The sequence below is a fragment of the Ascidia mentula genome, chromosome 6, assembly GCF_947561715.1.
Source record: "Ascidia mentula chromosome 6, kaAscMent1.1, whole genome shotgun sequence".
Lineage (NCBI taxonomy): Eukaryota > Metazoa > Chordata > Ascidiacea > Phlebobranchia > Ascidiidae > Ascidia > Ascidia mentula.
The window spans coordinates 7,197,172-7,221,005 of NC_138571.1; the positions used below are offsets into that span (position 1 = coordinate 7,197,172).

Sequence of the window (23,834 nt, forward strand, 5' to 3'; positions counted from 1 at the left end):
TATTAGACGTTGAAACGACGTTAAATGTGGTTTTAAAACGTGACGAAGAGCTTGGATTGAAAGTTTTTCTGTAAAGCGCTGGCGTCAGATTGACAGACAGCCTAAAGAAAAAAGGGACACTGCTGGAGGGAAAAACATTTGCATCAAATAATGATGTTGCTTCCCACACTTTCGAAGTTGGTATATTGCCAAAAAAAAGTAAGTTTAATTCAGAAAAAAACCTGGTAGTTTGCACAATGTGGAACCCATGTTGATAAAATTGCGTTAGCAAATATTGTAGTCATCGCTGGCGACTGACAATTAACAATGCACCGAAAATTCGGTTTGCTAAATTTATTCGGCCCAAACTATTGTTTTACAGTAAATAGTACATATTCATTTGATACTTTTTCTGCTTCGAAATTATAGTTTAAGCGATACAAACTAAATTTTAATTTCCCAACTCAGGATACGTTCATGATAATTGGGCATTCGCTAGAGAGAGAGAGAAAGGAAAAATAAATATTTTGTACAGTTTACAAATTGCAATTGGAATGAAATGCCCATCGTTTGTATCATTTTATATTTACAAAAAATAATATTTATATAAATATAAATACATCTAGAAGCAGAGTATATATATCACTCAGAGATAGGCGTGTTATTGTTTGAAATTCAAAAGTGACAGAAAAATCTCATGGCGTAATACAGCTGAAACATTGAAAGCGCTTTTGTTCGGCGCTCCAACCATTTCGTCTTACCAAAGGCCTAATTTTAATGGGATAAGGTTGGAAATATTCTTCTAGTGAAGACGAAAAGAAGATTATTGTACAGAAATAGCATATTTCAAGAACAAAATATATATGCTGGCAAGAATATTAGGTATATCTGGAGTATTATGCGCAAGCTATATCCTATAACTCGCTACATCAAATTACACGTTGTGGTAGCAACAATCACAAATAAAATGCCGGCATTGATGTTCAGCCGGGCAAAAAAATTTTTCACGTTTATGATGGTTGACCCAATACCAGGTCGAACGTATTGTTTGAGGGTTGACCCAATACCAAGTCGAACGTATTGTTTGAGGGTTGACTCAATACCAAGTCGAACGTATTGTTTGAGGGTTGACCCAATACCAAGTCGAACGTATTGTTTGAGGGTTGACCCAATACCAAGTCGAACGTATTGTTTGATTGTTGACCCAATACCAAGTCGAACGTATTGTTTGATATGTGTTGCAATATGCCCTTTTAAAGGAACGTAAACAACGCAAACCTTTATATATGAATACATAGATAATTATTGTTCCTCCTTCTGTAGTGTGCAGTACAAAATAGACTATGCGTTTTTTTAATTGTGTTTCTTCAAAATTCCCAATAATTAGTAACAATTTAGCCTTACGGCAAATGATCTTTTTTCCTGATTTCGTTAAAATGACAAACAATTAATCACGAGTTAGTCGATGGGTCAAAACCATTATTTCATGCAAAATAAAATCACAAATTTCACATTTTCATGTTCTTTCGGAAAATGTCATTTTACCAATTTAATATAAATTATAGAGAGCAGCGCAAAATTTTTCATTTTTTTATTCTTTATTACTATTTTTGTTTTGTGACCTAATTTCGTCACAACAACCACAGTTTCTTGTTGTTTTAATCACACCGAATTGATAAGTGATCTAACTACACTTTGCCTGCGCCCATGTCATTGATCAATGTCACCCACACTTCTCTCAAACAAATCGTTTCCCGATAATCTGATCTTTGTTCAAATATTTACCTCAATTAATCAATGTAGAAGTCGTAACATTATCTGCGAATTTTGCCCCTAAAGAATGCCCAAAGCTGATTTATCATCAATCGCGTTCTCGAGCTATCCTGGTCGCCTTTGCGGCGTTTAAGGAATGTTTGTTCAGCAAATTCTGAAGCGTGAAGGGGCAGTGAGGGCGACCACCATTAAAACCTCGAGTGCGAGGCGCGTTCGAATCCATCAGCAGTCAAGTGTGTGTTATGAAGGCGGCAATACTTACCTTACGATATGAGCAATTGAAAGGTGTATGGTTCACATTAATGGTGTTAATGGTGTCCCCATACATTTCTCCTTACTTTGGCTGTTAGAGCATTTTCATAACGCACTGAAACTTTTTGCTTTGTTTCATTTTAACCTTTGAAACACTTAGGCCATACAACTGCGCTTGTGATGAATTAGAGAACATGAAAGCGATGTTGTTACGTTTTAAAGTGTTTTCACTGAAATATGCATTTGTTTTTTGAAATAAATTTTCACATCGAAGTCTTTTCTTGATGTGCAAAACCATAATGTTGCCCAATTTTGCTGACGTGTAGCTGGGAGCGCCACCAATCGGCCAAATCCGTGAAAAAATGTCTTTTATTTCTCACCTCAACGACACCAAGCGGCTAAAGTGTTTGGTAAAATTACAAGATATAATTTGTAGTCTGGATTTTAGTTGATTGATTTTTAACAATTTTGAAATATAGAGTTGTTGATGGTACAGTTGTTCTTAACTAGTGAGAAAGGTGGGTAATTGTAGGTGGGTAATTAGTCGGCACCGAAATATACAAAAGTAGTTGGAAAAGAAATATTATGTTGTGTGTTCACTGTGTGGCGTACCCTTATTGACAATATAGACCATGCCAAGCGATCGAAAAAGTTAAATGAAGTATAACGAATTTACGTATGTTTTGAACAGCAGAATCAAAACAAAACTAATGTAAAATAAGTCAATGTTTCGGCAGCAGTCTTGCTTGGCCTTTAATTTAAACAGCATGTTAATTCAAAACATGGGCTTACGTTTTGTCGTTGAGTGCCAGATGAATATCCCACCCACCTCACCTGACCCCGTATTTTATAAATAAGGGCGCATGACTTCAGTAGAAAAAACAAAGTTCATTGAGTTTGGGACAAAGTTTTTGCAACGTTAAATACCAAGTGGAAAGCGACGAAAATGTCAGTCATCCCGCAGAAGCGGAAAACCGGACGTTCAGAAGAAAACCTAATCATGCAAACAAGACACGATCACTTGTAAAAGGATGTTTGCCAGTTTTTCCAAAATCACGCAGCACAAAGCATTTCGTAACCTAATATTTCATGCATCCCATTTAAACCGAAATGCCTGTACTTTTTAGGCGGTAATTTGCATGAGAAACAATACGCTGTTTCGGCATAACTCATTTGTGTGATGCAATAAGATTCAATTTCAAACGCGGCAGGATCACGGAAGTTTCATTATCCGCCTGCCGTGCAGCAACACAACGCACGTAGCGTGTATTATGCGGTGAAGTCGACATGTTCGTGACAACCGATGTAGTGCAACCCTTGTACAGCATGACAAACAAATGCGCACACTGTAAGTTCAATAAGAGGCAAACGTCTTTCGTCAAGTTGTTATCTGGAACAATCCAAACGCAATGGCGTCACTGTAAGAACGTTCTCGAATGGTTTTACCCCGGGTGCAGAAAAGCGTATCTATAGATGAATTTGCCCCATGCAACGGTAAACAAGAGGTATTGTATTTTTATAGCTGTAAGTTGGTTCTTAAAATTTTCTTCGCCTATAACAATGATTCCCAACTTTTTTGTGGTTGCGACTTTGAGGTAAAACAATTTCGACGCGTACCACCTATAGTTAAGTGTTACAAATAACCTAGGAGATGAAGTAATAAACATTTTTGGATCACTTATGCGGTTTTTAAATTTGAACTATCCGCAAATTACGGAAAGGTGCTCGCGTACCACCTGGAATGCCGTCGCGTACCACTAGTTGAAAAACACTGGCCTAAAACGTGTGATACAAAAATCTATTCTACACTCAACACAGGGACTGGTGTGAGGGTAAACTGCCCTAGGGATGGAAAAATTGCGAAAGAGGTCAAGAAGGCGCAAAGAAGGCGTACATTTTCTTTTTTACAATATGCATTTGTAAACGAAAATTAATGCAATTATGTATACACAGGGGATGGCTATGAACTTTGTTGTAACTTTGGTTTCTCTGTAACAATTTGAAACTGCGCCAGGCCATTATTTTGTGCACGGCGATTCAAAAATAGTCAGAAACCAAGTTGATCAACTTGAAACACGAATTTCGGTTTCTCGATAAAAACAAGATGGTAATAGCTATAATGAGGATAACGTTTAAGATATATTTGTTGAAAAGTTTCCATTTTAGGTTTCCTCCATTCCTTCTGCCAACTAAAAATTTATTTTGTACAAATGACGTTTTAAGTTCACTTATTCTAGTCATGAGCAAATATAGATGAGGAAACACGTGTGAAAGGAAATTGCGACACAACTCGGGAAATGAGTTTAATTTTTGATTCGTGTGCAGCACACTATAAGCACCTAAATGCGTAAACTTGTTTATATGTAAATAACGCAAAAATATATAAACAAACGAACAAGAACGCGATACATTATTTTGCACAAAGTTGTCACATTCTTTACAAATATTTGTGACGCAGAATAGATCGGTAGTTATTGTTACGTTGCAATGTAAACCGTACTTGTATGTTGTAAGCATGTGAGAAGAGGTCGTTATCTTTGCACGCGACCGAACCTTCGTGATAGATTTTGAATTCTGCATACTGACATGCGTGATAGCTTTGAATTTAAGTAGCAATAGAGGATCGTGACATCTAGTAACGCAACTACGAGCTAAAATTACGCAATCGTCAACCGTGCAAGAAAACATCTTGAAAGTGTTTAATGCACTAATTCCCAAGCTTTTTGTGGTTGCGACTTGGAGGTAAAACAATTTCGCCACCTATTTGAGTGTTACAAAGTAACCTAGTGGAGATGAAGAAATAAACATTATGAGATCACCTCACCATCTTTTAAATTCGAACTATATCCGCAAAGTACAGAAAGGTGCTCGCGTACCACCTGGAATGTCGTCGCATACCACTAGTGGCACGCACATCATCGGTTGGAAAGAACTGGTGTAATGCAATATTTAAATATCTTTTCATTCGGAATATGCGAAAGTTAACAAGAAAAGAGGAAATATTATTTGCATTTGATTGAAAAATTTTGACAGTTCAACTCCACAACATTTTTCCTTTAATATTCAATTGTTCAAGAAATTAGTTTGCCAGGAAGCCATAGGAAAGATGACGACACAGGATCATGCTCCAACCATCTCACCGAAATTCCCGGTAACAATTGCGTCACGTGATTAATATCGGTCACGCTAACGTACCATGTTTTAAAGGTACCTTCTGGAGCACATAGGAGTTAAACCTACTCTGTAGCTTGTGGCGAGAAGGAAGGGTCTGAAAATGTTCTCAATTACATTGACTTTGTTACTTTTATGTTTCTTCGCACTTTTGTTCATTGTTTTCAAAAGACGAAGGTAAGCAACGCAATTACAAAGAAATGTGAAATATTTTTTGAAACTATAATTTTGGTAGCATTTAATAATTTAGCTTTAGATGAGTGACCTGGCAGGTAAAAACAATGGGACTCCAGACAGCGTTTTTGTTTCTATCTATGAGGTCCCATCGGTGCAGCGTGTGCAGCATCGCGACACTGTCTGCATCTCGCTTACCGATATTAGCCCATTACGTCTACATAACTTATGGTGGTTGTTTCAATTTTGACATAATGCCTATACTCACAGATGTTTTTGTAAATACCTGTTCGGAGTAAATACTAACCAAAACGCTTCTGTTCTTAATTAACATATATAAGTGTTATTCATTTAAGTGGAGCATTGGTAGCAGTTTTGGAACAAAAAACATTTCAAATTTAATTCTTCGTTACTGTTTATATCTGATTTTACGGCGAAGTTGAATTTTAGACGAAAAGGGGAACCTCCGCTAGTCCAACACTCCATTCCGTTCGTTGGTGCCGCTTTTGATTTTGGAAAAGACCCAATGGGATATTTACGCCAAATACAAAGTCGACACGGCGATGTTTTCACGATAAAATTGGCGGGATGGTAAGATTTGTCACTAGTTCAGAGCAAAACCATTTGTTGCAATACTTTAAAACTGTTATTGTAGAGTCAGATATTGCACGTTAATGTCTGAAGGGATTCGTGGGATGCCAGTGGGTAACTACGGGCATACAAAGATAACTGTACTTATGGGCGACCAGCAGGCAGTTGCCTAAAAAATGCAAAAGTACACAGTGAATTCGTTACCTGAAAACACCAAAAAAATGTCCCGTTACCTTGATATTCATTACCCCCTAACCCAAAACCTGCATCCACTGTGCTTGGCCCCTCCCCCCACCCCGAAAGCTTTTACGACCTGAATGTGCTACAAGACAACTAGGACAAACGCCCGATTTAGAAATCCGTTTCTCTCCAAATTAGTTTGTAGGACTAAGAACTATGAGTTTCCAATCAACCTTTTTTATTCAGGAATACAACGTATTTCATGAATCCACTGGACGTTCCGATAATTGCAAAATCTCCCACGTTGGACATCAAAGAGATCCTCCGTGATTTTGTGTCTCGGATGGTGGGGGATCCTCATCAGTTTCACACAATTTCTAAACCCAAAATGTCCGAACGTGTCCTACAATACGTGACGCCTTGGAGAAAAAGTGTTCCTCGGCATCGAAACGATGCGATTCCACACTTGATGGTGAACAACCTGAGAGGAACCGAACCACTTTCTGAGCTTTGCCGTTCGGCCCGAACTGCTGTACCGCGTGCACTCTATCACGCCCTGGGAGACACAGTTGGTAAAGGATACAAACAACATGTAAGAAGGTTTTCGTTCATGTAGTTAGTAATAACTGTATCATTCCATAGAAATTGTTAAAGTGAGTTTGTTAGAGCTATACGGATTTAACGCAAATGCATAACGTAGTGATGTTTGGAAATCCAATCAGAAGTAATTTTAGGTAAAAACATATAGCAGGTATACGGATTAAGTATGCGGTGAATTGATCAAACCTACGTCAAATTGCAATGTGGCAGTTTTGTACAGTAAGCATATTATTGAAAGTCGCCAAATTGTTTTCATTAAAGTTTCAACTCCACGAGCTTTGTAAACGTCTCATCTTTGACGTCACTTTCAACATCCTCTTCGGATCTCTCCCGGAGGAGGGAAATCAGTGCAGGATGGAAACGGAGGAAATGTTCCAGCAATTTTGCTCCTATCACAAAGACTCCGCTCTTCTTGTAGATCGCGTTCCGATCCATTTTCTTCCTGAAACAAAGAGAGCTCGCAAGAGGTTGTTTAAGAGCTTGGAAAATCTTGATTGGTCGAAGAGGAGCAACGTCTCGTGGTTGATATCCGATATTGTCGGAGTCAATCCGAAGTTAGGTTGGTCACAATGTTTGGTTTGTGAAAACAATCTTCGTAACGGCCGCCTTGCAATTTTTTTCGACGTCTCGCGATCTAAGTTAAAGAATTAAAATTTACGAGTGCAAAAATCACCTTTTTGTTGCTTGTGACAGAATTAAGGAGCATAGCTTATTATGCAACAAAGAAATCATACATAAATGTGGAATCAGAAAATGTTGATAAATTCGCACGCTTGACAACATTTCAAAACACATTAGGCTCTTTACAGTCCCCCAAAAATCGCCATTAGCAAGTGTCGTCGATAACAGTGAACCAGAGTTGCGTTAGAATGTGCTGCATGGCAAAAACAAAATGTGATTTTAAGTTTTCGCGTGAGAATCATAAATTCATTGTAATATGCGAAAACGTTTATTTATTCGTGCTTTGGCACGATGTATAAATTGTTTGTTGCATGACCAGCACGATTTTATGTTTCGTTTCGCAATTTGTCGGTGATTCAAGTCAATGTAATTTTATGAGCGTCATGTTTGGGGAAAAATTATCAAGATCACAGCATAACAGAAAGAAAATAGCGGAATTTTGTTACACGTTTTGGACAGGGTGATTTTGATGACAACACGTTTAAGCAACTATTCTGCGACTTGCAACGGTGCGTGAATTGTCAGCGTGGTTGACGCTCCATGCAAAAGTGTTTACGCAGCAGAATTACATCACAATTTTCGACCTAATGCCCTATTATGTAACAGGCGTTAAATTGTTCTTTAGAGAAACAATATTTCTAAATGCTTTTTAGGCCAAATTAGCAGGATGTTCGTGTGAACATTGCAACGATAATAACATATAATCATTTTGAAATATATTTTCTAACTTCGAGAGAAACGAAAGGTTTTTACCGTCCCATGGTTAATTTTTTATTTATCAAGTAAAGTTTGTTTGGAGAATATTTGATTGTGAATTTACACAAAACAAATCATGCTTTATTTCCCACAGAGTTTCTCCACGAGCGTGTACGTCATCTCCTCATCATCTTGTGGTCGGCACAAGCTAACACAATTCCAGCTCTATTCTGGTGCATATTCCACATTCTCACCAACCCGGAGGCGAAGGTCGCGATTAAAGAGGAATTTGCTTCAGTTCTCCAGTCCGCATTGCACGAAACTGACGACAACAACAACGACAACCTCACAACTGACAAAAATGGGGAATTCCCACCCATGCGACTGATACGGAGTTTGAACAAGTCAACCATTGACAAGCTATTTACACTAGGTACACAACATGCCACCTTTTTTTGCGTCAGGCATGAATTAGTCAACTACATTACATGTCAATCATAGGAGTCTATTCTCACAAACAAACAGGGGTGACAACGCATGTATTGTCACCCCTGGATTTCATTTAAAACTGAAAAGTATTGCCAGAAAAAAACATACATTATACTATATGTTAAGCTGGTTTCAAACGACCTGTATTATCACCGTTAAAATCATGCCAAACACAAGAGTCTCGTGGATTGTTACGTAGCGCAGCGGTTGTTGTAGCATAATGGTAAGAATCGGCATTGTTGCGTAATAACTTGTATGTTACTTTAATTCATAATTACTAAATCTGCAATGGGCGATACGACTGACAAAATGTTTTTCGCGTGTTTCTAAAACCTGGAAAAGTCCCCCCTAATATTTTACAAAACGTTAAAAAATCGACGCCCATGATGTCAATATTGACTGTATTACCTGGCTATATAACATATCCCTATATCATGCACACCTCAAAATCCGCGCACAGTTAAAATCCGCATTACAGATCACAGCAGAAGACAAGAATGTGGAACCTAAAACATAAATTTTGAACTTTTTAATTAAGTGGGTCAAACAAGAGCAAATAGATTTGACGCTACAAGAACAACTGGAAATTTGCAGTGCATTGTTTTTTCGTAAACGCGCACAGCAAATGAGTGAGAGAATGATGTTAGCCTATATCAGAACACTACTCGTCACCTAAAAAGTGGATTCTACTTTCGGGCAATTTTGCAACCAAATCATTAGCGGCTAATCCTAAGGCAAAGTTTCAAGGAAATGTTAGGCATCTGCTTTCCGGCAGCAGTGTGCCCGATTCCTTCCGTGAAACGGTTTCACGTCGCTATATGTAAATTAGCTGCACGTAAGTTGCTTGAACAAACAGGAATGACCCTTTGTCAGACAACAATTAGTTAACAAAACACTTTTCAATAACCATGTCACCACCATTTGCCTGCACAACTACCTTTGTGTCATCTCAATTACAAATTAAAACAAGTAATAATAAAATAACAAACAATATTACGTCATAGATTCGTGCGTGAAGGAAACTATGCGCATATGCGGGACCAGTATGAATTTACGTCGCGCAACTGATGACGCAATTATCAAAACTGCATCAGGAAAGAAGTACCTAATTAGAAAAGGAGATTACACTGCATATTACGCATCATGCACACATATGGACCCTGAAATCTTTCCAAATCCCACAGTAAGTTAAATTGTATTCCTTTTTTTTTCAAACTGTACTAAATACCAACCGTTGTCAAACAGGAATATGTTTACGATCGCTTTGTGGCACGATCATCAGATGACGTCACAAGCTCGATGAGCGATTCTTCAGCGTGCAGTGGAATAGAACGACACCAAAAGCTGCGTCCATTCTGTCGCTTCTACAAGAAAGGAAAAAGAGTCAGTGCATCCACAGCAATTCTGACATTTGGTTTTGGAAAAACGAGGTGCCCTGGTCGCCATATTGCCATCATAGAAATCAAACTTATAATTCTTTCCCTTTTGACGTATTTCGACATTCGATTGTCGAGCGACAAAAATGAAAATTCAATTAAAGAACCAGGGTTTGACTTACGTCACGTGGGTTTCGGAGTTATGCCGCCGGAGAAAGATATTGACGTCACAATTGCGGTTAGATGAAATCGCTGACCGGAATTTATGGTTAAGATTTCTTTTCTATTTTCGTTGTGATTGTGGACCAACGCGGCGGGGATAACTATTTTGTATTTGCCAACATTAGATGGCCAGCAGCCAATGTGTCGATGAAATTATTTGGCAAACGACCAGCAAATTTGCAGTAAAAACAGTGACTATTTTTGCGTTGGATTTTTTATTCTTTTTTTACTGTGATGCGTTGTTTCGAACAGTTTCTGTTTGTGCCATAAAAATGTAACAAAAAGACATTTCAATCTTGAGTATTAAACGAAATATCCTAGACAGAAAAATACCTTTTGTTAGACAAGTTGTTACCGTGGACGTTTTTTTGCACTCAACTTTCGGAAGCTGTACAGATAATAAATATGGCGATTTTTTATTGCCTTACTATTTTTTGAAGTAGGTTATGACCTTGTTTTAGCTAAAATGTGCCCTTTTTCTGCAAGCAATCTTTTTTTTTGAGACCTAACGAATTTTCTTTATTTTTCGAGCTAATCTACATCATAATCAACTGTGAAACGCATATAAATTTTAAAATAGTTTGCAATTGCCATATCCATTGGATAAGAGATTTAGGGATGATGAAAATCGAATTAGTAAAAAAACACTAATTTTTGTGACCCTGAAGCTCAATAAGACCAAGAAATAATTATTTTACCGTCGCCAAGGCCAAAATATAACAGCAACACGAAGTCGAAAATCTCTCCAATTCATGATTTTGACCTAAAATAAAGGACATAAAACATTGTCTTTGCAAACAATCCCTCCACGAAAAAAAACAAACCTTCAATTTTACCAAGTGTCCAAAATCGGAGAATACAAAAAAATGTATTGCAGAACAAACTCCATTTTTCACAAACTTAAATTAGGGGTGAGAGACTGAGAGTTCTAACGATTTTAAAGCAGGATATATAATGCTCTTTCTTGGAGTTTAAAATATGCAGAAGTATTCACAAAATCATAACTTTCTTGCATGCTTTTCCAAAATTAAGCAGTTTTATTTTCGTCAAAGTAACATTTCGATTTGCCACAGTTTCATAATTTTAGCCAATCTCATATGACAAAATTAAATATTTGTAACACAGAAAACAAATGAAACCATGACCAAAAGTGGGCGTTCGATATCTTTTAGTTACTGTTCGGTCAGATGGAGCCCAAATTTAAACTTCACCTTTTCTAACCCTCTAGCTCGTTCACGCACAAGTAGACAAAGGCATTTATTCCCGAAAGAAGTACAACCACACAAATCCAACTTAACAGCAAACTGTATATGATTGACAGCATGAGAAATGTTGTCCAAATTGTCGATATCGAACCCATTGCAACAAGGAAGCAGCTTCGGCTATACGATAATTTTTGTGAATGATCAGTGCTGCATGGCTTCACCTTCACCTGCAGACTCGTGTGATGTATGGCGTTGTGGATAAGATGGAGCTTGCTGCTGCGGCTGCTGTGGTGGTGGCGGTTGTTGGAAGGGAACTCCCCCAGGAGCTGACATGTTTGATGTGGGTGGCATTTGTTGTTGGGGTATTGAAGTGGGGGCTTGTTGTTGCTGGTAAGGTTGGTTGGGGTAGTAACCGGGGTGTGATTGGGGTGGTGCCCCATACATAGGTGCGCCCCTTGAACTCGGAGGCATCTGTTGCTGCTGTTGCCCTCCTGTGAGTATTTATAACATGTAAGTTTAACAAGTCAATAATATTATGAAGAAACCTATAGACAAAGTTAAGGTTTATACCGACCTTGGGGATAGGATGGGTACTGCTGATGCACATCAGGGTGGTACTGCTGGTTGGGTGGTCCAGTGGTGGGTGGTATCTGATGTGGAGTGTTGTATCCATACTGTGGAGTAGTCCCATGCATTGGGGGTGCAGAGGTTGGGGGCATGTGAGGTTGTGATGCTTGTGCTGGTGGAACCTGGTTTGGGGCCATTGGCTGTGACTGTGGCGGTCCCGGTTGTTGGGTTATCATTGGCTGAGTTCCTTGCGGCATCTGTTGAGCCTGGGATGGTGGTGGGACTTGCTGGGCAGCTCTGAGTGGCTGTGATGTGATTGGCTGTTGTGGAATTTGTGATGAGGTCGGTGGCACTTGTCCCTGTTGTTGCTGTTGTTGTTGTTGCACAAGAGATGGCGGCACCTGAGGCTGTGGTGGTGGTGGTGGAACTTGCCCTTGTGTTGGAGGGGGTGGAATTTGTGCTACAGATGGCACCTGAGGATGTGGTGGCATTGGTCCTTGTTGTGGCATCTGTGTTTGAATTGGCGTTTGTCTCTGTGGCATTGACATTTGCAGTGGCATTGACACTTGCAGTTGCGCATGTGGAGCTGTTGGATTCTGGGGTGGAGTCGGATGTGGAACTGATGGAACCTCTTCAGCGACAGGAGCGACAACTTTGGGATGGGTTGATGGGACCGGGGCTGGTTGAGCGTGGGGTGCACTTTGGGGAAGTCCCTGGCCATGTGGCTGCATCTGTGATAACCCACCCCAAAGTTGTAAACATAAATCAGTGGAAACAATGACATATTTGCAAAGAGACATAACACACAAGCTAATACTTTACAGTAAGTGTCACTTTTCACATCTTAATTAAATTCAATAGACAACTTCAGTTTATGTAAATAAAAGTAAAATCAGCTTTGTTGCTACGATAGCTCACAGTTTATCATCCTTACATGATGTGGTGGATGTTGTGATTGTGGAGCAGGACTTTGTACCTCACGATTTTGTACCATAACCTTAAACAAAGTATAATATTTAATAACACCTTCTCTCATTAAACAGCAAACTTTGCCTTTTGGAGTAATTTTTTAATTTATTTTGTGATTATTTGTTAGTTTCCAAAACATGATAATTTTAACCTTTCAGAAAATGAAACGAAACTAACCAAAAAATACAAAACTACAAAAAAGTCATCAAACCTGTTGTACTACTCTGCCGTGGGGAGGGGCTCCCATAATATTACCACTAGGGGAAACACCTGGAGTAGGTACACTTGGGTGAGGGGACCCCATCATAGGTTGGTGGGTGGGCATGGAATGCTTAGACTGAATATTATGAAAACAATTTGTCACAGGAAAAGTTTATACATTTTCTTTTAATGGAACTACATATTTAGGGAAGTTCATTACTTGGATGTTCACAACAACAAAAAATACGAGTTTATGGCACAGTTTCAGTTTTAAATCTTTTTTTTCTTATTTATACACAAATTTTAAATCTTAAAGAAACTTTGACAATAATTGTCTCTACAAACTAGCAAATATTAAAAGGTTATGTAAAAATTAGAAAAAGATGATTTAAAACTTAACCTGTGCCATAAACTCATAGGTTTTTTGTATTCAAATAACAAATATTCGCATTTTTACATTTGTAAATTGGTTACCAACCCCAACTGATAATCAAAATTTCAAGGTAACATACCTGATAAACTTGTCTTGCTCTGGCCTCTGCATATCTGATTTGTTCATGAAGAAAAGCTTGTCGTTCTTGCAACAGTTGTTGTCTCTTGTATTCCAATTGCTCCTTTTCTCTTTCCATTATCGTTTCAAGCTCCTCAAAATGTCTGACAAATTAAAATTTTTGATTTTTTTAAATTTTTGTCAGTAATGAAAAAGTATGGTCATATGTGCAATACATTCAAAACTGACTAAAAAACACTTAATTTACTTTCCGAATACATTTTCTAACCTTGCTGCTTTTAGTAAAAACTCCTGCCTATCAGCTAGAAGCCTCCTTTTTTCTCTTTCTGTTGTTTGAAATCCATACTCAACTATTCCATCTAACTCTTCTAAATGTCTGTTATTAAAATGAAAACCTGATCCTGCTTCTAAAACCAACACAGGCTCTAACTGATCTATCCAGTTACCATAACTCACTCAAAAAAACTAATTTAGTCACCACTAAACTTAAATAATGCATAGCCAAGAATACAATTTTCACTGCCATACCATTTATTGATACATTTGACCAATTTACCCAAAAAGTACCATGCTCTGTATGTACAGTGTGCTGTACACTATATACTATACATTATACAATTTAACATCTTATGAAAACCAACAAAAACAAACCTCAGTTTGATTTCAAGTTTCTTCATTTGAGTCTCAACAAGCAAAGCCACAAGACTTTTAATTTTGCGTTCCTCGATTTGCGAGAGGTATTTTGCTTTAACAGCAGCAGCAGAAAGTGCAGCAGCAGCAGCCGTTGCAAGATTTCCTTCAGGGATTTCTCTATCCAGTGGTTTGCTCTTTGTAGGAGTCTGGTTGTAAAATAAATTAAATCATGCATTTTTGAACAGGTATGGACAACCACCACAATGGCTTTGCCGCAGGTATTATATACACCAATAATAGTTCAAACACTTCGTTGGTTGATCTGTTTATGATGCTGGTAGTAAAAGTTAACCAGATTTGCTTGTATGAAATTCCTGCTTACTTGGTTAACAAGTAACCACATATTACCATCACCACTCATGAGTGCTTCTACTGTTAATTATAGGAAATAGTGCAATGCTGTTGGTTAACATCTTACATTCCATGCATAAGCACAAAACGATAACCAAGCATTAATCTACCTGTTCTGATTGGGTTTCCTCCTTGGTAGAATCTTCCTCAGACGTTTGTTCTTTTTTAGTATCCTCCTTTTCATTATCTTCGGTCTTCTCCTCACCAGTGTCCATCTTCTCCTCATCCTCTTGTTTTTCTTCTTCTTCTTTTTCCTCCTTCTCAGGACCTGTCGGACCTGTCCCAGCAATCCCACATTTATCCAAGCCATACTCAGGGTCAACATTTCCTTGTTTTGCTTGTTCCATAACCTGGCCATAAAACATGTTGCTCAAAGCCAATTATGAAAGGAACCTTGTATGGGCTGTTCACAATTTTCTTAACAAATTTCACGTTATGTTGCAAGTTTACAATATCTGATGTTGTACTAAAGTGAAGTCAAAAATCATCAGGGAGCTTACTTGGTTAACATGAGCATTAACAAGGTTTTGAGGGACTTCATCCTTTATTTGTGAAAACTCCTCCACTGCAGCTTTTGCAGCAGCTGCTGCCACACGAGGGCTCACAACAGATGCAAGGAAAGCAACAGTTGTCATGATTGGATTTCCTGTCTTCGAAAATGGAATAGGTTGCTCCAATACTACAGGAGGCTTCTCTTCTGAGCTCTCAGAATTTGCAACAGCAGCCAAAGTACCTACAAAAAATTATATCATCAATATGTTTTAGAAAAATTTAATATTTTGGCTTCAGTCAAATATAGTTTGAATTGTTTTTTACTCCATATTTAAATGTTTGTCAGGAAAGGGATATACAGTAATTGTGTTTGAACCTTCAATGTAGGGGTCTTCAATCGGCAGACGCAGAAATTGCAGGATGCATTCATCCTGTGTTCGACTTCCGACATGTTCAGAAACCTTATTCCAATCATCCTGTCATAAACATTCAACTTCTTATGCAAGAATTCTAACTTGTATGGAAAAAATATATATCTTAACACATAGATAAATACGTTCATCAAACTAGAAATTTGAAGGAAGACATTTACTAGCATTATTCTTATCAGCTTTTAAATTCATAAATATGTTGCCATTTTAAATAGACACTAACCACAAACAGGAATTTTTTTTGTACCTTGTACATTTCTAGTCCCTCAAGAAGCAGCAAAATCTCTTGATCTGTCCATGGTTTTGCAACAGCTGCTGCAGCCACTGTTTTTGCTTTCCCCATAGCAGCTTTATGCTGCGAGGCATAAACATCTGTCCTCAGACCAAAGTTGTTGCCAATCCCACTATCCAATCCAGTTGGTTTTTCATCCTTCACCTTTTCCTGCATTATTTTCACACAATAAATATTTCTTTTAATGGGACTGTACAAACATGCTAAAATGTATTGGGCAAACGGAACAGACATGACAAATATACGTTGAAATATTGGTTAAACTCACCTTATCAAATTTAGCGAGGGCTTGTGTTAGGTTTTGGGGTTTTGCTGGGGCAATTGGTTGGAGACCTGATGGAGTGTCAGCAATAATGTGGAAATGGGATGTTGGGGGAGGCCCCATTATTGATGGTTTTGAATCTGGGTCCACTTGATAGTTGAGGAGCCCCCACTGCTCCAGAAAGGCATGAACTCTGTAAAGAGTTTTAAAATTCCATTATTAACTAAAAACAGTAAAATTACTGATTGCTGTTGATTCCAACACAATTCCATTTACCTGTACACACTTTTGAAAGCTTAATATATAAATTTTAACAATTCAAAAGAAACTATAATACCCTGTTAATGTCACTGACAGTAACTCACCTTATTATTGCACACACATCCCCAGCTAAATTTCTTCGGCAGCCAGTCGCGCTTAGATATTCCATAGGGTTAAGTCGATAAGTGTCAATCATAAAATTGCGATATGCCAAATATATCTCTGGTGTCTTGGATCGATTTTTACCATTGAAGAATTCAGGCAGGGCTCTGAAAAAATTTATACATGCAAAGAGTTTTAATTTACAATTGTTTAAGAACAAAATTTTTGTTGAAAACAAGTTGGTTCAAATAATGATAGTGAATTTTTATCGCTTAGACTATGCATTCTCAGATTTACCGAAACTCCAACTAGTGTGCATTTATATGTGGAACATTGGAAGTTGGTAATCCAACGTTACCCAACCTCGAAAAGGTGACCATGAGAATTTTTGCAGTATCATTATTACAAAACCTTTATATATATAATTGATTTTTATTTAAGGTAGGAAATGGGCAAAAAAATAAACAATTGGTTTTCTTGTTTTTCATTCATCAATAATTGCTAATAACTAATTAGGCCATAAATTACTTATTGCCCTCAGTTACAAAAGTAAACTAAATCAATGCTTTCACACCAATAAAACACAACCAACCAGCAGATCAAATTTAGGTTGCAAAAAACTTGCCACAAATATAAGTTATGCTGGCAGTTGAATATCTGGTTATGAAACAAATCAGTCCAAATGCCTAGAAACATCATAGGGCAAAATCTGAGCTTATTACATAAAACTTTTTACATTTACAAATTCAGTGAAAAAAAAATATTGTTGACATACACACCCAATAAAATGTGTAACAACATTCTCACCTTCTTTCAATGGCATGTATTGCATTATAATCAAACCAAGCCGAATAACTTGGGATAATGATGTGATGAGTTTGTTCTGTAGCAATCTCCTCCGCTGGATTACCTATGTTTAAGTACATAAAATTATTACAACTATTAGTTTGTAGTTCACCCATAGGGTTGGTAAATTTGTACAAGTTATAGCTGGCTTTCAGAACTAAACATAAATCAGAGCATGAATTTTGTGACATGATATCAAAAAGCAGATAAGAAGTACCAGTCAAAAAACTTGACTAACACAAATATCACTTGCTTCACATACATGTCAAAAAAAGACTGCCATCAGTCCAAATGCCTACAGTTTGCATCACAAAGCCAGAATCAGTACATCAAATACAAGACCAAAGTTTGTTTTTTGACTGACAGAAAGTTAAAGTCTACTACATAGTAACACAGTATATATATATATATATACGTATATACTATACGTATATATGTTTTCAACAAATACTTTTTATGCAAAATGCAATGAAAATTTCTCTTTTTTGTGTGATGATTTGATTAGGAAGCACAGTACATATATAATTTTAACAGTAAACTCTTACAAATTACCAGGTAAATGATCTATACATAAATAAACAAGCATGACCAACATACTTTGTGAATGGCTATCAGTAGACATTTCAACATCATTTGTATCATGGTCATCTGTGTCACCAATCTCTTGTAAACTTCCACCTTTAATTGGCTGGGTTTCTATGTCCTTCTTTGAATACATCTGGCAAACAGTAAAACGTGCAAAGAAAATTACAAATATATAATATGTTAATACATCAGGCCACATAAACATGCAGATTTGCAGTTGAAACACAAAAATGGTTGAGGTTCACAGCAACAAATTTATTTATACAGTGTAGTTTCAAAGTTTAGGAGAACTTTATCCATAGTAACAGGCAAAACAGTTTTAGAAGTTGTTTCAAGTTACATGTTTAGGAACAGCAATTTCTTCCACCACAGGCACAGTAGCTGGCTCATCCATGTGTTTTGTTACATCCTCCTCCTCTTCCTTCTTCTTCTTCATAGTTGCTGGGGTCCCTGGTCGACCTGGTTAGAAATACATTGTTGTTTACAAAATTGTTGTTAGGTACCTAAATAAAAACAAGATCTGTTGAAACATTAGTAATTATAAAAAGGACTTGCAAATATTAACTTTCAGAAACAAATACTATAACAATAGCCTCTCATTATCCTTTATGGCAAGAATTTAAAAAAATAAATTATACTTTGCCCTCAGTAACAAAACAAACAAAATCAATGCTTTCACACCAATGATACACAACAAACCAGCAGATCAAATTTAGGTTGCAAAAAACTTGCCACAAAAATATGTCATGCTGGCAGTTGAATATCTGGTTATGAAGCAATTCAGTCCAAATGCCTAGAAACATCATGGGGCAAAATGAACAGATGGTAAATGTTTAACCATGCTAGTAAAATTCGATAAGAGAATGGATAGGCTATATCAATGGTGTTTTTTTTCAAACACTGTTATCTGTGCAGTCCAGAATTCGATAAACATTAATTAAGTTTTGGTCTAAAACTTAAATTACAAAGTTGTACACAACTCAACAATAGAGAACAAAACACTAAAACCTTTTTTGTTTTTCTTTTTTGGTTCAGGTGATGGTGATTTTTGTTTTGATCTTTTTTTGGTGAGTGATTTTCTTCGATCACTGTCTGAACTCAGAGGACTGTCAGCCTTTCCAGACTTGTTAATGAAGCCTGAAAGCACAGGATTTAATTAAACTAGCAAGAAAAGTAAATGCATTGTTAGTAAATACTATGTTGGCAAAAACATAATTGTTTAATATTTAAGTAGATAAACCATGTTTATATGTGGTGCACACTGCACACATCATTCAGGTGTTTATTAAACTTACTCATTGTCAAAACTTAATGCAGATTTAAATCCATAGCATGGCACATGCCATTATTATTGTTACTATTCACCTGCTGCCCCTGAAAATATTAACTATTGTATAATCAACGACTATTTACGCATAATACATGCTGCACTTTTTAAGACCTTTTAAATAAGACCTGTTTTTGCTTTCTTATTCAATAAAACCACTACTTCAAATATACAACAACATTATAACATCATCTTAGCACAACTTTAAAAAAAAATCTTTATGTTTTTGTCTCCTGGTTTAATTGTTTGGCGCAAAACAATAAGTACAGGTTTCCATTTTTCGCGAGAAACTGGTCTGGGGTTGATCATTTCTGAACGAACACCACGATTTTGACAGCCCGAGGAAATAACGCACGCACACACGCATAAACCACGTGACCAGTTTATTTCATTACAACGCGCCGACCCGCTCGAGCCTCTGTTCAGTCATGCATGGAATATTCGTCTACCTTCTTCTTTTGACTTGCGTCGGCGCGCAAAATATGCTTGACTGATTTTCTTTGTATGAATGTCATGTTGCAACAGTTCGTCTAAATCTGCCATTTCTCTGACAAAATGCAAACGTATTGCCTGCAAGTTATTTGGTACAGGGTTACATTTGTATTCGTCACGTTTCACAATATTTAGTGCTTTCCGTGCCACATGTGCAAGACACAGTGCGCGCAAACAAGGCACATGGTCAGACGAATACCCAGGCCATCTAAATAACTTCATGGTGCACGTTAGATCAACACTTCGCTTTTTTGACTTCGACAATTAGATTGCGAAATTGTGGCTTAATCTTGATGAGCGCATTGCCTGTCTTTTTTCAGGTAACTTGTCACAATTTAACATAGGGACAGTAATGTTACACAAATTTCTTGTCGTAATAATTCAAACTTAGCTACACTTCTTGTTATTGGTGTTTGAAAATTTGTTTACATATATACCTCTATGGGCCATTTAAAACTGCACAGTAAACAACTGGTTGTGAAACCCTGTGTTTTGCTGCACAGCCAAACAATGTTCGTTGTTTTAAACAAAACAAAAATTCCTATCATCAATAACTTACAACATATTTCAACACAAATCAGCAAAAAAAAACAGATTAAATTAAATATCTGTAACTGAAATTGTTTGACCTTACTCAAGAACCTAGATACAGACACTGTTAACATTTGACTCTGCTGGAAGTACCTTACACTTGTGTATAAGCTGCAGACAGATGGCCACTGTTTTGGCTCCACATTGCGTACCTTACACTATCTAGCTGACTTTTTGCATTGACTATATTTTCAAAATCAATTTTGCTTTCAGACATAATATATTAAAAATACATTATGGTGTTTTAATTTGTGTTAAACATACCTCTTCTCTTGGATTCAGTTGGATGAATCAATTGTCCAATGCTTGTCACCTACAAAAATAACTTTAAATGCAGACATAACTAAAACAAACATAAAAAGTTTTTTGAACATTTGTGAATCATGAGTTAAATTTGGAGAAATTGACCAAACGTACTGTTACAACTGCCTAACCTGATAGTCCAACTCATTCATCCACTCATTGTAGGTATCTAAATCAAGAACCCATTTTGCATGCACATGATACAATCTGTGTTCTTTTTTGATCTCGTAAATATGATCAGTTGGAGCTTCAGCCACTAAAGAATATTAAAGAAAGTTGAATAGAACAACAAATAAAACTGCATTTGCTCCGCACATAATATTCTTACCATAAATTATTCACCGCAACCCCTCAAAATACACTACTTTACAACAACCCAATAGGAAATTCCTACCATACCAATATTTAGAAAACAATAATCAGTTCATATTCATTTTAAAACTTTAAACTTTGAAACAAAATATATTTAGGATGAAACATATTCGGTGCTATAAATTTAACAAACACAACCACTAAATCACAACACTAGGTTATAATCAGAACTCAGGATAACTGTGCAAAGGTTGAACAAATATGCACAGCCAATAAAACCAACAACAAAAATCAGCACCCTACAGCAGGGAATTCCCCCTCACCTGGAATCCATGTGTCATAGCTATCGGGGAAGCCCCAGTAATGCACCAGACAGAACTTGTCTCGCTTCTGCACAGGTGTTATGTACTCGTCTTCAGTATTGAAAGAATGTGGTATGGGATGAACTACATGACTCGCTGCTTCAGTATTTGTTGTGATTGTGCCTTGGTGGTCACGCACAATGTCCATTATACGTGTTGCCAACTTGTCAATAATTTCTACAAAGAATAATAAATTATACTGTAAAGAAGTAGCCAAAGAAATTGTTTACAACGTTTGTTTCTATAGAATTACCACTCTCAATTGCAGTGAGTATGTCATAAATAATGACAAGTAAACCAATGTATATACAGTTATTTTACAAAATTATAATAAGTAAACTAATATATTATGTTTATTGAACAAAGCTTTGCAACAACACCAGTCAAAAAAATGAAGCATAATTTGGTTGTTTATAAATAAGCATTTAAGTACCAGTGGAAATATATACAGTTGGCCTAATTAAAACTCTGTTCTGTATCAAAGTCTTTTCAATCATCATGAAAATCTCCACATTTCTGTCCATTCGCGATGGGTTTTGAAAATCAAATCTACGGAGTCCTTGTTCAGTTTTGTATTTGAGTAGAGCACCAAGTATATGACACAAGCCTCCACCTAAAGACATTTTTGTATAATTACACCCTATTTATTGGACTAGACAAGACATATATATTAGAATTATGTTGCAAGACAAAAACACATGTCATATTCTAACTTCAATAGTTGTTAATGATGTTTACCGGGTAAAAAATCATTACAGCACTTAATAGGGATCTTTGTTAAAGCAGGGGACTTTTGGTTTTTTCCAAACGCATCTTCTTGAAACTGCAGCAGCTGATAACAAAGATTAGCGAGGTACTTGTTGGTGGGCACATCAACCTAGTACAATACAAGAAATTATGTGATTTTTATCAGAAAAGGGAATTTAAAATACATCTTTAGCAAAAGTCAGCAACAAGAATATACCTGTGGATACTTCTTGGTGTTTTTGGTCAACCAACTCCGCACTGGTTCAAACTGTTGAATGGTTTCTTGTGATTCATAATATTTAGCATTTGGCGAACCATCTTTCTTTTTTAGGGCAGTCATTTTTATCCTAAAGTTGAGCAAGCATTTCTAGCACCTAATAGATAAATATATTACAAACAATCACAAATGTAACTTTTAAAACTGCCCACTTTACCAGTTATAGAGTTTTTCCTTTTTTACATTTTAGCAAAACATGTCCAACCTGTGTCACCAAGATGCTATTTTAAAAAATTTAGCCCCTGAGCAGCGTTTAGAGCTGTTATGTTACATCAATCTTACGAAACTTGCTTATCTTTGTGTATTGTCGTAAAATACAATGCAAATGTATTTTTGCCAGGGGGATTATGTTGATTTTATGCCAACATACATGGAAAATGATACTATAGCTAATCATATACGAAAAAACAGCATTGGGACTTCACTCTACTAAAAAATCGTACAAAACTCGGCCACCATATGTTTCAAGTTACCGCGCTCTTAGCTTGCAGGCAAGAAAGTTTGCTGTTTTTCTGCAAAGTCAAACTGCTTGGCCAGTTTAACAAAAATCCCAAGCGCCATGGTAGAAAACAAAAAAAAACATAAGTCGTTACGTTGAAAACATTTTATCGATTGCCAGTTTTTTTGCAATCAAAGTGGAATAATTTTAAAATAAGAAATACACTGAACAAATATTTATATTTCTTGGTAATATACATAAAATGACATAATAATATTCTGTACTGTAAATGTTTTCGCATGAGCGAATACGAAAAGTAGCCCTTGCACCACAGCATTTTAAATATCTATCATCTGCCTAATTTAAAGCACACTGCTTTACGATGACATAGAAAGTGGTCGTTGGATTAAAATCATCTATTGCAATTATCAAGGTTTCTCGTAATTGTATGGGGTTCTATAGCGACATTTTTGTGTTTCAAAACTGCCACCGTCTGCCAAGTAAACAAACACAGGGTGACCAAAACGCTGACTTGTGGGCCGCAACGTAATTCCTGCTGCACGCACATAACATCACACACAGATATTCCTAATTACATTTTGCATTTCTTACATATTTTGCATATCTTACATAATTTTAGTTGTGTTTTTAGTAAAGTTTAAGATTGCTCGTTGGCATATATTGTTTAGGCAGCCTTGCAATGACCTGCTTACTTTTGCAGTTAATTCGGCAAATATGTTTCTAAGCTTACGTCCCGCCAGCTTGCGCCGAAACAGTTTCTTGTGGCCCCTGATCCAATGATAAAAAATAAGGAAAACCGAGAACAAATCGAAACCACAATCACATTTCTTAAAAGTATAGTTTATGTTATCTAAGAATTACTTTTCTCTTACATATAAGCACCGACCTTTGAATTGAACACGAAATGGTGTAATTGGCCTTGCAGGTGTATTTCGGCCGACGTATTCTACGGTAAACATAAGTATTTCCGCAAATCTACTGATTACTCTCTTTGGATTTGCTAAAGCTTTT

At 36.8% G+C, this 23,834-nt stretch overlaps 2 protein-coding genes across 3 annotated transcripts; one reads left to right on the forward strand and one right to left on the reverse strand.

The window, feature by feature from the left end:
- Positions 1 to 5,255: 5,255 nt before the first annotated feature.
- LOC145906308 (cytochrome P450 7A1-like) lies at positions 5,256 to 10,459 on the forward strand. Its single transcript, XM_082993723.1, has 7 exons — positions 5,256 to 5,352; positions 5,800 to 5,940; positions 6,367 to 6,712; positions 6,982 to 7,279; positions 8,252 to 8,530; positions 9,591 to 9,769; positions 9,832 to 10,459. Exons 1-7 carry the CDS (start codon positions 5,279 to 5,281, stop codon positions 10,207 to 10,209), a joined length of 1,695 nt encoding a protein of 564 aa, XP_082849849.1. The 5' UTR covers positions 5,256 to 5,278; the 3' UTR covers positions 10,210 to 10,459.
- Positions 10,460 to 11,428: 969 nt separating this feature from the next.
- On the reverse strand, positions 11,429 to 22,456 carry LOC145906849 (SWI/SNF complex subunit SMARCC2-like). 2 transcript variants are annotated; one of them, XM_082994325.1, is made up of 22 exons: positions 22,304 to 22,456; positions 22,078 to 22,216; positions 21,773 to 21,952; positions 21,301 to 21,516; positions 20,797 to 20,921; positions 20,627 to 20,675; positions 18,961 to 19,089; positions 18,293 to 18,411; positions 17,965 to 18,085; positions 17,329 to 17,431; positions 16,524 to 16,688; positions 16,165 to 16,351; positions 15,852 to 16,046; positions 15,550 to 15,649; positions 15,182 to 15,414; positions 14,792 to 15,031; positions 14,289 to 14,476; positions 13,639 to 13,780; positions 13,137 to 13,262; positions 12,891 to 12,953; positions 11,964 to 12,687; positions 11,429 to 11,877 (listed from the first exon to the last, which is right to left on the reverse strand). In XM_082994325.1, the coding sequence occupies exons 1-22, from the start codon at positions 22,424 to 22,426 to the stop codon at positions 11,591 to 11,593; spliced, it is 3,954 nt and encodes a 1,317-aa protein (XP_082850451.1). In that variant the 5' UTR covers positions 22,427 to 22,456; the 3' UTR covers positions 11,429 to 11,590. The 2 variants fall into 2 exon arrangements, with proteins under 2 accessions (XP_082850451.1, XP_082850450.1); XM_082994324.1 differs by having other exon boundaries at positions 11,429 to 11,880.
- Between the last annotated feature and the right edge of the window lie 1,378 nt (positions 22,457 to 23,834).

Excerpts from the sequence above, each read along its gene's own strand:
- LOC145906308 (XM_082993723.1), top strand. The coding sequence starts at position 5,279 with ATGTTCTCAATTACATTGACTTTGTTACTTTTATGTTTCTTCGCACTT. Across the intron at positions 7,280-8,251 it reads CGGAGTCAATCCGAAGTTAG|AGTTTCTCCACGAGCGTGTA; the intron begins GTTGGTCACAAT and ends TATTTCCCACAG. Across the intron at positions 8,531-9,590 it reads TGACAAGCTATTTACACTAG|ATTCGTGCGTGAAGGAAACT; the intron begins GTACACAACATG and ends ATTACGTCATAG.
- LOC145906849 (XM_082994324.1), bottom strand. The coding sequence starts at position 22,426 with ATGACTGCCCTAAAAAAGAAAGATGGTTCGCCAAATGCTAAATATTAT. Across the intron at positions 18,412-18,960 it reads AAAAAAGAAAAACAAAAAAG|GTCGACCAGGGACCCCAGCA; the intron begins GTTTTAGTGTTT and ends ATTTCTAACCAG. Across the intron at positions 13,263-13,638 it reads GAGCAAGACAAGTTTATCAG|TCTAAGCATTCCATGCCCAC; the intron begins GTATGTTACCTT and ends CATAATATTCAG.